The following is a 13,277-nucleotide window of genomic DNA, read 5'->3' as shown; positions in this document are numbered from 1 at the left end:
GCACACTCACAGAGCTGACTTGTTATCAATCTATCATACCACTGACAAACAGATGGTTTGAGATCTATTCAGTCTGAGTTTCAAGGTCTTTTAGGGGCCTGTGATCAGCTCGGTTATCAAATCAAATCAAAATGTATTTGTCACATGCACCGAATACAACATGTGTAGTAGACCTTACAGTGAAATGCTTACTTACAAGCCCTTAACCAACAAGGCAGATTTAAGAAAAATAAGTGTTAAGTAAAAAAAAATACAAAAAAATGGCTACAATTTAAAGAGCAGCAGAAAAATAATAATACAGGAGGTACGGTACAGAGTCAATGTGGGGGGGTACCGGTTAGTCTTGGCCATAGACCTATCAAGACCTGTATTCTACCATTAAGTCACCTAAAAGTAAGGTATAATAATGTCCAATAATCCTAGACATATGACATAAGCATATTTGAAAATAAACTTCACAAATAGGAGGCATGAGGTGAGAAGTAAAAGCACAGCACTTTTGAGACGTTTTTCATTAGCACTAATAGGAAAATGAATGGGGGGGTGTTAATGATTTGACATTCTGTGATATATTATGTTTTTTTGTGTGGGGAGATGCTATCGCGTACAGTGTGCTGCTCCGGCTGGACTGGAAAATACATCGCTGAATATTAGCTTGATTTAAACCATCCCCCTGCACTGCTCGCTACAGACGGTCAAGCAGCAAAAGCTGCAGAGACCAGCCCAATGGGACAGGCACTCCGTCAATGTACTTCATTGTTTGCCCGGAGGAGCTGTGTGCGGGAAAACTAATACATTACTCTTGCTTACGTTTTTATCCATAGGTTCTCTACCGTTTTTTTTTATACCAGTGGTCTCTACGCGTGATTTTTGATTATTCATCCTTCAACTTTCACTTATGATTGGCGATTATGGGGCAAACGTGTGGTTTCTCTGTGGGAAACATCGTTTTGGTCCTCCTGCTGTTGTGTGAAGGTAAGGGTCAGCCTCAATTAGCCTCTATCGCATCTCATGGTTTTCTGGGAATGAAGTTTAAATCTATCTAAATAAGCGTGCATTATCTGAATGAACAACATAGCCTAGTTTGCATGTAGCAAGCATGTAGTTTACCTTTGTTATTATTCAAATTAGTTTCACTTTACAGAATAGGTGGACTTTATTTAATTTCAGATGAAATCAGATGGAAATATATGTAGTCAAAACGAAACGTTATTGTCGCTGTGTGATTTATGAATGGCCGTGTATAAACGTGCGTAAAGCTTGTTTGAGGCTGAACGTTTTAACTTAGCTTAGTTATAATGACTTAAACAAACATGTTCAAGTTGGGGTGTAGCCAATCATTGTTTGTCCTCTCGTCAGCATCAATTCTCAGGGCATCTTTTTGAGTTCATAGGTAAGATGATATACAGAGATTTATGTGACTAATGTCAATTCGAATAAATGTTCACAAAATGTCAAATCTCAATTCCAAATATCTGGCTTCTTATGCAAGCAAATACAGTATGTTAGTTCCTAACACATTACTAAGACGTGAAGTCCTATGACTTAACATTCACGACCGACAAATTCAATAGCATATTTATAGTCTAAAATGGACTAAAACTCGTATGCCATTTGATTCGTTTGGGGATTTGAATGGAATTCAGAGAGTATTTATAACAGTAACATGTTATAAGACAACAGACATGCTGCTGGCATATAGTATAAATACATTGTCTTTTCAGATCGTGATATGCATGGCATGGCACATGGCCCCCGTGAGTAAAATGCATACAGCTATATACCATAATATTATAATCCCATTCACAATCCCACTGCCCAACTGTACTAACACTCTCCCCCCAACCAGACTATATTTATAGTCTAACTCATGGCTCAAGAGTTTATAAATCGCAGTGTGTGACCAGAGCTCTAAAGCAGAAAGGTTGTTCAAATATAGACCATTGTGTATAAGTATTGATAGAATAACTCATATATTTATCATAATTTAGAGCACATATAAACTGTTCATATAAAAGTCCGTTTAGCATTTCTCTTTAAAAGTGTAATTATAGTAAGGCTACTTTGAATTGAGGGAGGTAAAAAAACATCAGTCTATATAGCTAGACTTATTTCATTCACTTTAGAGAGTATAGAATTAATGTGTTACGTAATCACCCATGGGAGAGTTGGTTAAAAATGATTAATTAAATACTTCAATTGTCATAGTTGTGTAAATGTTCTTTGGTTATTTTTCTCGGTGGCAGCAGTCGGCATTTAGTAATGCTCTGCAGAATGTACCACTCTGCCTTTATATTGTCAACAGTCCACAGGGGATATCTGTAAGCTAAACTCGCAATAAATCACACCCAAATGATCTTGAGGAGCTGGAGCAACTATAAGTGGCCTATATGGCTATTACAGTGTCGTAAAAATGTGCAGATTGAAACAGAAATGGCCCTATACACTACCCTGTTTTGAACCAATGTCCCCACGTTTCTTAAGCCTATGAAATGATGTGTTGTTTATCAAATTGAGTAGGCCTAAACTAGATTTCGAGAGTCAATAGTACGTTATTTTGCAGGCCCTAGTCCTAATTGCATAGGTGTTGAATACAGCATCGGGCAGGCTAGACGTGAGCATTGGATGGATTCTACACCTGCTCGTTTTGTCGGAACAAAAGCCACGCGCCCCGTGACGGTCTGAGGGCAGGTGTGCGGCAGGTGCACCAGTCTCTGGGCAAACACTGCATGTTTGTTTTCTGATGAGAAAGTACAGGCAGTATAACAACTGAACCAACCCACCGTTTTAATAGCAAATGCGTCCTATAACGCATAACTAAAGACAGGGCAGTAAATGTATTTTTATTTTTATGATAGTAGGTCAATGGATAGGATTGGCCACTGATGGTGACAACAATAAGGTTAGATGAGGGCCATCCACAAGAGGACATGACTGTTACTTGGAAAACAGTGGAGAGATGGAACTACAACATGTGTTTTGATGGAAAAACAATGTCTTTTGATTGAGTTTGCCTGTAATTATTTGTCACGTAATCATTCATAATTTAGTGAAGTGTACCTACTAATGATATCCAACCTGTAAGTTAGATGGAATCTCATACAGGTAAAAAGTGATTTGCCAAATGCAGACACTAACTATTTCTGATTATATATTTTTTTAAAGCAAACTTCAACCACATTAAAGCCACAGCAATTACAATAGCTTTTCATTGAAAATTAATCTATTTATATGATTTATCTATACAGGGATTCTGCTTTAAATCAAGAGCCTTTGTAGAGTTGGATATTTGAACATTTAACAGTCATGTTCTAATTATTGTAATGATACCTTGGACAATATGGCCGCCCCAAGTTATCATTAACTGGTATACTGAACAAAACAATAAATGCAACATGCAACAATTTCAATTATTTTACTGAGTTACAGTTCATATAAGGTAATCAGTCAATTAAAGTATATTCATTAGGCCCTAATCTATGGATTTCACATGACTGGGAAGGGGCGCAGCCATGGGTGGGATGGGCGGGCATAGGCCCAACCACTTCGGAATGAGTTTTTCCCCTCAAAAGGGCTTCATTAAAGACAGAAATACTCCTCAGTTTCATCAGCTGCCCGTGTGGGTGGTCTCTGAAGATCCCGCAGGTGAAGAAGATGGATGTGGAGGTCCTGGGCTGGAGTGGTTACACGGTTGTAAGGTCGGTTGGACATACTGCCAAATTCTCTAAAATGACGTTGGAGGCGGCTTATGGTAGATAAATAAACATGGAATTCTTTGGCAACAGCATGCCAATCGTACGCTCCCTCAAAACTTGGGAAATTGTGTTGTGTGACAAAACTGCACATTTTAGAGTGGCCTTTTATTTTCCCCAGCACAAAGTGCACCTGTGTAATGATCATGCTGTTTATTCAGCTTATTAGCCACACCTGTCAGGTGGATGGATTATCTTGGCAAAGGAGAAATGTTCACTAACATGGATGTAAACAAATTTGTGCACGTAATTTGAGAGAAATATGCTTTTTGTATGTATGGTAAAATTCTGGGATCTTTTATTTCAGCTCATTAAACATGGGACCAACACTTTACATGCTGTGTTTATATTTCTGTTCAGTATACATGGTTCCTGCTTAGGTAATCAAAGAAAGGAAATTGGCGCTCAATGCTCCTGTAATGGCCATCAGTGTTTTGAAATGGTGGCTGGTTGGAGAGTTTGTGCACGTACATGCACAGGAGGTGTACAGATCGAGAAGCGCATGCAAAATGCCTGCTGGAAATCAGTATTATTTTAGCATAACGTTACATGGTTTTATGAAGGCTAAAATTGTATTTCTATTCAAACTCTCCAAAATCTGATATCTGTGTATATTTCCATACACGTCATGAAAGCGGTGACTACACAGGTGGCCTAAAGATCAACACTTTTTGATTTATCATGTAGTCCAGCTCTGTCACATTTGTGGTCATGTAATATATGATTCAGATCGACTGACTAAATGTTTGCTAGGATCACTGTGTTCTCTCACGTGTACACTTAGCTACCTGTGTACACTTAGCATATTAATGTGTTTAAAAATATATATATTTTTTTTATTTTCCTTTATTATTTTCCCCTCACCTATTTAGAGTACATCAATGGACAATAACACTTAGGCTTCTACTTCCAGCTTATACATACTATATATATTTTACGGACACAGTATATTTTACATTAGTTATCTTTTGTTTGCTTTTAGTCCCATCCTTCAGCTACCCTCGACCCCTCCCATCTATCTCTGAAGAGCTATAAATGTGTTATTGTCCTCAGTGAAAAATGTACTGTATTTCCTGAGCAAACCGCCCCTATACTTTGGGAAATATTATATATCCAGAATATTTGTGTATTAAATATATATAATTTTAAGTGTTTCAAAAGTTCAGGTTACTAAGATGAGCAAAATGTTAGGACGTTAGGCCCTCATCTTTCATGAAAACCCATAAATGTAAAGTCATCTGGAGAATTTCCCCAATCCTTTCCATAATTTGACAACAATTTTCTGGTGGAAACAAATGTGTGAAATCACCATCAGGGAGCTGAGGGTAGCCTACTGTTATGACCAAAGGGTTGCACGGTCAATGTTCGAGGTCCAGGTGAGGTGAGGCACCTCAGTTGACCCTTTTCGGGGGAAAAGGCTACCACTGACAAAACATCAATCAGTCACCTGTAGGAAGTAGGAACATGGTGCATCCCATAAGTAAAGAGGCATGGATGTTTTAGGTATAAAAACATTGATCTGTAGATCTGCTGTTTTGATCTTATTACCCTATTTGTAGCCCTGGGAGGACCTCTAACGCTTGAAACGCTATCCCAAGTGGTAATCCCTCGTGATTGGCTCCCTACACCTCCCACAGGAAGTTCTGTTAGCGGACGGTTTACCTGGTTCTCCTCCTAGCATTAGCACAATCATTTTCATCAGCATCCATTGCTTTTGAGAAGGACCAGACCAATAAATCTAATTTGATACATGACACTATTTGATTTAGGCCTTTATTACATTATATGATTTAGTTAAGCTTGTGTCCTGGGTTGCTTATGGATACATTCTAAATCTTCTACATTTTCTACTCTTGCTGTCAGTGCGTTTTCTTTTAGTATAATTGGAAGAAAAGAAAAAAACATGATGCAAAAAACGTATTTGTTAGAGTGCTACCCCATTTCTTTCTTTTTATTCCAGTCATAGCTTGGTTTATGGGAATTTTTCTGCGGTGAAAATGTACGCTATAGAACGTGCACTATAGGAGCAAAACCAAGCCAAAATGTTGAATGTCAGTTCCCCACATCAACAAATGTTACTTCAATGTTACTGCAATGTTTTGGAGATGAAAGCTCAGCTGTGCTCTACTCTTGTGTCTATGAGGACTTTTCCCATGGGCAGTAGGTCGCATGTGTAGGAGTTGACACACTGCCCTCAGAGTATCAGCATATTGTGGTAACACACAATGTATCACCTACATTTGACGTTCTAGCGACATGTTTTGCTTAGCTATAGGAATTGCTTTGAAACATTCATTATTTTTTATATGGACTCCAGTTTTACCAGTGTATTTAGATTGGATCATATATTTACTGTATTCATATTGTGTACTGTTATAGGTAAACCTAGGCACAAAATCGTATACTCAAAAACACCAGAATTATATAAATGTGCTTCTCTCTCAAAGACTGAGGTACTCATTGTATTACACTTAATTGGTTTATTGCCATATACAGCATGAGAGACCAGGCCCAATGTCTACAGTATGTATGTCTATTGCTAGGGTCCTCTACTGCATGGATTCTGCAACAACCTTCCCCTGCTTTGGCACTGTCCCTGATCCTTCAGTCAGTCAAGGGTCACATTTCCAACCCATTGCACGGGCACATTCTAATTTGCTTCGGTGGAAGGACAAGGAGACATTGATTGAAATTGTGTCCTCGGGGCATTTAGTGCTCTTTTTTTTCTCACATGGGTCTTGACAAATAATTTCCCAGCGGTCGGCGATGCGTGCTGTGTTTGACCGATCATTTACAACAACGAAGAATACAAAGAATAAGCTGAGCTCTTTTTAAGCCTCTTTCTCCCTTTCTCTTTGACGAGGCAGGGTAGCGATAGATGTAGGAATGGCTCCGCGTTGGGATTGCTTTGGCAGTGGCATTTTGACCCTTTGGACTAATACGATTTTCTATTTGTTGGATGAATTTAGGGACCCTCTCTTTATGTATAGGGGCATTATGATCACGTAGATTACATGGATAGCATGCCAATTTGATTGAACATGCAAGGCAAGTCTTTTAAAATAGAACACACCCCTTAATATAACATATTAACGGGTATTTTATAGCCTAGTTGTCAAAATCAGTGACCAGGAAGTGCTGTTGCTGTGACCGAGCAAGCATGAAACTTGAGAAGTGGTAAATGAAGAGAAAATCCCAGGAGGAGGCAGAGCAGTTATTGCTTATGGTGTTGAACACAGACAATGCCTATGCGTTGGCTACAATACAGATAATCTATCACTGAAATGTATTTATAAAGCCCTATTTTACATCAGCTATTGTCACAAAGTGCTTATGCAGTAACCCGTTCGAGGCCGCAAAGAGCAAGCCGAGGCAAATTGGCTAGGAAAAACTCAGAAGGAAGAAACCTACAGGTTACTTTAACATATAAGAACACGTCAAATAATAACAGTATAATAACATAACAGTATATGTTTGGAACTGCCATTGGCCTGATGTTGAGGAAGACATGAAAATAGATCTGCTGCTGCATGACCTGTCCTCTGTTCACTTTCTAATGTCCCAGTCATTCCCAGAGGGATTCGTCAACTGAATTTGTAGTCGCAGCTAGGTTAGCTAACCCCTAAGGAGATGTTATATTAGATTTATTGTTGACTGATTAACATGGGACATGGCATTCGGTTCTTGTAATCTCCGAGGCTAATTGGATTACGTTATGAGGGTAATTGATTATTATGTTACTACATTAGTCTACCTGTGGTTCATCTATGTGCGTCAAGCAAGGAAATTGTTAAAAAGAAAAACATCCCCATACTCTGACTAACAAAATGTTGAATTCAATTGCAACGCTATCACATAAACAGGCCACAGAAAGCAGTTCCACAACACAATAGCATGACGAATGTTCATTAATTAAATTAGCCCCGTGGACACAACACATTGCGTCTCAATCCACTATGCAGTAACTCAAATGCCAAACATTCATGGAACCGACAACATCAGTTTGAGGTTGGCCTATCCTTATCACTAGTATGTTGCTAGATAGCGAGATGAAGCTTGTTAGTGCTTTTTGATGAATGGTCCAAGTTCATCACTAAGCTAAGGACTCTGTAACTGAACACCTCCCTCTGCAACTGGATCCTGGACTTCCTGACGGGCCGCTCCCCGGGTGGTGAGGGTAGGCAACAACACATCCGCCACACTGACCCTCAACACCCTCAGGGGTGCATGCTTAGTCCCCTCCTGTACCCCCTGTTCATCCACGACTGCGTGGCAGCACATGACTCCAACACCATCATTAAGTTTGCAGACGACACTACAGTGGTAGGCCTGATCACCAACGAAGATGAGACGGCCTATAGGGAGGTCAGAGACAACAACTTCTCCCTTAACGTCAGCAAGAGAAAGGAGATGATCCTCCAGGACACCTACAGCACCCGATGTCACAGGAAGGCCAAAAAAGATCATCAAGGACAACAACCACCCGAGCCACTGCCTGTTCACCCCCGCTACCATGCAGAAGGCGAGGTCAGTACAGATGCATCAAAGCTGGGACCGAGATACTGAAAAACAACTTCTATCTCAAGGCCATCAGACTGATAAATAACCATCACTAGCACATTAGACGCTGCTTCCCTATATACATAGACTTGAAATCACTGGTCACTTTAATAATGTTTACATATTTTGTATTACTCATCTCATATGTATATACTGTATTCTATCCTATTCTACTGTATCTTAGTCTATGCCGCTCTGACATTGCTCGTCCAAATATTTATATATTCTTAATTCCATTCCTTTACTTTAGATTGTGTGTATTGTTAGATATTACTTGTTAGACATTACTGCACTGTTGGAGCTAGAAACACAAGCATTTCGCTACACCCGCAATAACATCTGCTAAACACGTGTATGTGACAAATACAATTTGATTGGATTTGATTGTGGACTACAGGAAACAGAGGTGTGAGCACGCCTCCATTCACATCGACGGGGCTGTAGTGGAACAGGTTCAGAGTTTCAAGTTCCTCGGTGTCCACATCACTAAGGACCTGTCATGATCCAAACACACCAACACAGTCGTGAAGAGGGCACGCCAATGCCTCTTCCCCCCTCAGATCCTCAAAAGGTTCTACAGCTGCAGCATTGCGAGCATCTTGACTGGCTGCATCACCGCTTGGTATGGCAACTGTTTGGCATCCGATCGTAAGGCGCTACAGAGGGTAGTGCGTACAGCCCAGTACATCACTGGGGCCAAGCTCCCTGCCATCCAGGACCTATATACCAGGTGGTGTTAGAGGAAGGGCCTAAAAATTGTCAAAGACTTCAGCCACCCAAGTCATAGACTGTTCTCGCTGCAACAGTACGGCAAGTCTGGAACCAAAAGGCTCCTGAACAGCTTCTACCCCCAAGCCATTAGACTACTGAACAGTTAATCAAATGGCTACCCGGACAATTTGAATTGACCCCCTTTTTTTTTTTTTTGCACTGTTTCTCTTGCGCTGATTCTATGCACACTCACTGGACTCTACCCACACACTCAATCTTACACACACACTACATCTGCTCACACACAAAACACACACAAACATGCATATTGATGCCACATTGATGCCACACTTTCAAACTCTTTCACAGTCTTGACATACGCTGCTGCTGCTCTGTTTATGAACTATCCTGATTGCCTAGTCACTTTTAACCCTACCTACATGTACATATTACCTTAATTACCTCAACTGCCTCGTACCCCTGCACATTGACTCGGTACCGGTACTCCTTGTATATAGCCTCGTTATTGTTATGTTATTGTGTTACTATTTCCTTTTTATTTAGCAAAATTGTCTTACTTTTTAACTCTGCGTTGTTGGGAAAGGGCTTGTAAGTAAGCATTTCACGGTAAAGTCTACACCTGTTGTATTCAGCATGTGACAAATACAATTGGATTTGATTTGATTAATAATGCAGACAAAAATCTGGACACGACAGTATCATGTAGCAATTCTGTATATTGCCAATGCAAACTAAGAACATTTTAATCAATAATAACTTTCATCAATTGAGTTATTGCTTGATTTGCAGCCTTTTAGTTAATTGGATCTTGTATAGAGTCTTTAGTAATTATTGTCATTACTGTTTTATTTTTGGAAACAGAGTGATTGTGACAGCTTTCAGATTTAGATTGATTTATATTCTCACATGTTGTTTTCTATACCTACTCTGCGTGGAATAAGGGGTTATACACAAGCAGATCGTGTGCTTGATGATTATGACCCATATGACTCTATAACAGACTTTCAGATTCCACAGCTGTAGTTTTTGTTTGGACAAAAATACATAGTAGTATAAGTCAATGAGCCCTACTTTACGTGCTTGGAAATAACTGTGCATGTTTTTCTCTGGCTCATCAGTTAAAACAATGAGCATGAACATGTTGATTAGTATTGCTATTGATTGGCCCGCTGCCATATACTTGACTTTTCCGATGGGTCATTACTGGGGGACAGATGCATTGAATGAATGTTGACCTTGGTAGGAAGGGCATGGGCTTTGCTCTTGTCACAGTCACACAACTCAATGCCCAGACACAAGACCACTACTAGACCCACGTCTTTTCAGACCCGGATTCAAATCGTTTTTGAAATCTTTCAAATACTTTAGCTGTGCTTCAATGACTTTGCCTGGCACTATGGAACCAATAGAATAGTCTCAAAACTGCAAACCCCTCCAATCTGGCACTCCAGGCAGGCTCAAGCAAATGCTCAAAATACTATTTGAACCCGGGTCTGTGTCTATCACTCCTCAGACAGATTAGTAAACAGAGAATTGCTGGGGCTCAGGCTCTTTCTCTAGTGTAGCACATGAGCTCATAGATGGTAAATCTCTCCGGTGATGTGCGTCGTGAGCTAATTGAGTTTCTGTCTTTGTCCTGGCCAGCTGAGAGTCAGAGGACGTCCCCAGGCTGTCTGTTTGTCAAACTGGTCCAATCCTAAACATCCTTCTTATCTGTCACCGGCGGTCTGAGTACGCAGACATGTTTCAAGTTGTTTGTTTATGTCCTGCGACAGATTATTGTTTTTATCTAGGCTTCGGTTAAAGGAGGAGACAAGAAAAACCAATTCATTCATACCTATAGCATGTAATGTTTATTAAGTCAATGTAAAGAAAAAGTGACATGTCACCATAACGATAGCGGCAGCGTAGTGTTCTTTAAAAACCCCTCAAGGAACGATATATCAATTGATGAAAATGGCATTTTTTTTTAAATCGGAGGGTTTTCTAATGGATAATAATGTTGATACGTAATGCTTTGTGTTCATGGTGTACATTTTATAAGGTGTTTAGTTCTTTGCATTACACGGGGTAACTCACCCCATTCAACGCAAATGTCTGGCACCCACCAGTTTCGGGGGTAATTAGATCGGAGTGTTGGTTTCTAAAAGTCGTACCTTCCCATCGTAAATCCTGGCTATGCCTTTGAGCTGAAATCAATATGTTCAGATTGCATCACGTGTTTGCGGTCATAGTCCTTGCCGTGGTTTGTGAGAGGTCAAAGCAGTGAGCGCATCTGCTGAAGTGACTGTCTCTAACATTGAATTTCTCAGGTTTTCAATCATCACAGTCCTGAGTCACTCCAGTGTTAAACCTTTAACGGTATCACTGAACAAAGAAACCTATTTGCTCCCAAGCGGGCTTGATGCATTCAATTAATTAGCTTTGATATAAACTGCTTGCTTTTCTGTTGGCTTCCGTCCTGGAAATAAATAGAATTTTAACTGATATAAACCAATTGAGTCGCCAGCATATGGTTCACCCACCATGGCCAACCTCAAGCCACAGTCAGCCCCTCACTAGTGAATTCTAATTTCACCTGTTTGTTGTTTGACCGTTGATTCTTGTCAGTCCACATATGCCTCCCTTCACATCTTCTCTGAGTGTACCTCTGTTTCTTATGCCTCTGATTTAGGAGGTAAGGATCAAGCAACTCAATACTTATTTCAGATATTATTTTATGTACAATCAGCTCTTATAGTTTGTCTATTGTCCCTGATACACAATGATGTTGTTCCTTTTTGTAAACATCGCTCAAGCATTTAAGATCAGATTTTTAAGAGGACTCGCTTTGTTTTGGAGTGTTATCTACACAGCACAGGAGGTCGGTAGAGCCTTAATTGATGAGAACGGGCTCGTGGTAATGACTGGAGCGGAGTCAGTGGAATGGTATCAAATACATCAACACACATGGTTTCCAGGTGTTTGATGCCATTCCATTTGCTCCGTTCCAGCTATTATTATGAGCCGTTCCAACCTCCACTGCGACACAGTTATCATGTTCCCCTGTTGCCTTGGATTTCGGGGCAGGGTGACTGTTTTAGTTGTTGGATCTGAAAAAAAAGGGAAATGTCTCCCTCTGATGGTCATTGGATGCTGCTTGGATTTGGACGCTGGATGCTGGATGCTGTAAGAATACGTGTCACATTTCATGCTATGCTGTCCATGTGAATACTCTGATTGGTGGAGCTTTTTTCTTAGCACTTGATATACTTTATGGTTATGTTGCTTTACAAAATCTGGCACCTCTTCACTTTCTTAATCCATGTTCAAATTTATGTCCAAACGTTGTGGTTTATACCTTTCCGGGTTTTTTTCAGGCAGATCAAGTGTTATCGATGGCTTTCATTTGAACAGATCTTGGTGTTGATTAATGTTCCTCACTTAACTTTGAGATGTGGAGAGAAACCAAATAATCTAGCCCAATAGCAGAATTTTATGGAGGGAAAATGCTTTTGGCCAGAATATGGCCAAGATTTTTCAGACAAGTGGACCACTGGTACTTCTGTTTGTTTTTCATCTTAGCAAAGCTTTTAATAAAGAGGCTCATAGCTTGGCTGACTGAATTTCCATCCTTCAGGAAGACTGGACACATTTTTTTCCACCAATTCGACCCCCTGTCATCCAAGCACAGCGAAATTAAATCAATGTCTGAAACCAGAGCCAAGGCCTCAACTGCACCAACAGAAATAGGAAATCTAGTTTCGCTGTCTGCTAATGACATTAGTGTGTTCCCTAAATGGCCGTCCTCACCGACGTTGGACAGGAATACAACAAGGGATATAATTACTGGTCTAACACTCACATCTCAATTTTCCTGTAAAACATGCATACATTAGCCTGCTATTGCACTTTATAGATTAGCCACAACCCCCCCCCCCCCCCCCCCCGGCCAGCAGGTAATGATTCATTTCTTCCCGGTATCATGTTATCCCCTGCATTTATACTTCCCAAGGTGAAACCAAGGAGGAACGGAAACCACATCCTTATGGACCATGTGAGAAACTCATTACTGCTTACGTGTCATTTGAGCCCCTCTTTTCAATTTCCGTTGACATAAGAATAAAATATATGCCAATAAAACGTCTATATTGTACAGATACAGTCTCATCATATAGTGTAGTCTCATTATTTGACACGTATGGTGGCATAATTGAAATAGGCCTATCAGGGAAGACATTTCTGATAGTTGAT

At 40.2% G+C, this 13,277-nt stretch overlaps 1 protein-coding gene across 1 annotated transcript in view; it reads left to right on the top strand.

Annotated features, from left to right (window-relative positions):
- Window positions 1-911: 911 nt before the first annotated feature.
- The window catches only part of ret (ret proto-oncogene receptor tyrosine kinase), a 29,582-nt gene continuing 17,216 nt past the window's right edge, over window positions 912-13,277 (top strand). The window contains exon 1 of the mRNA XM_038960134.1: window positions 912-975. Within this exon, the coding sequence (XP_038816062.1) occupies window positions 912-975 (64 nt within the window). The remainder of the gene's footprint in view (window positions 976-13,277) is intronic.

The sequence above is a fragment of the Salvelinus namaycush genome, chromosome 22, assembly GCF_016432855.1.
Source record: "Salvelinus namaycush isolate Seneca chromosome 22, SaNama_1.0, whole genome shotgun sequence".
Lineage (NCBI taxonomy): Eukaryota > Metazoa > Chordata > Actinopteri > Salmoniformes > Salmonidae > Salvelinus > Salvelinus namaycush.
The sequence above is the reverse complement of the archived record's forward strand: the minus strand, read 5'-3'. Positions and strand labels throughout refer to the sequence as shown.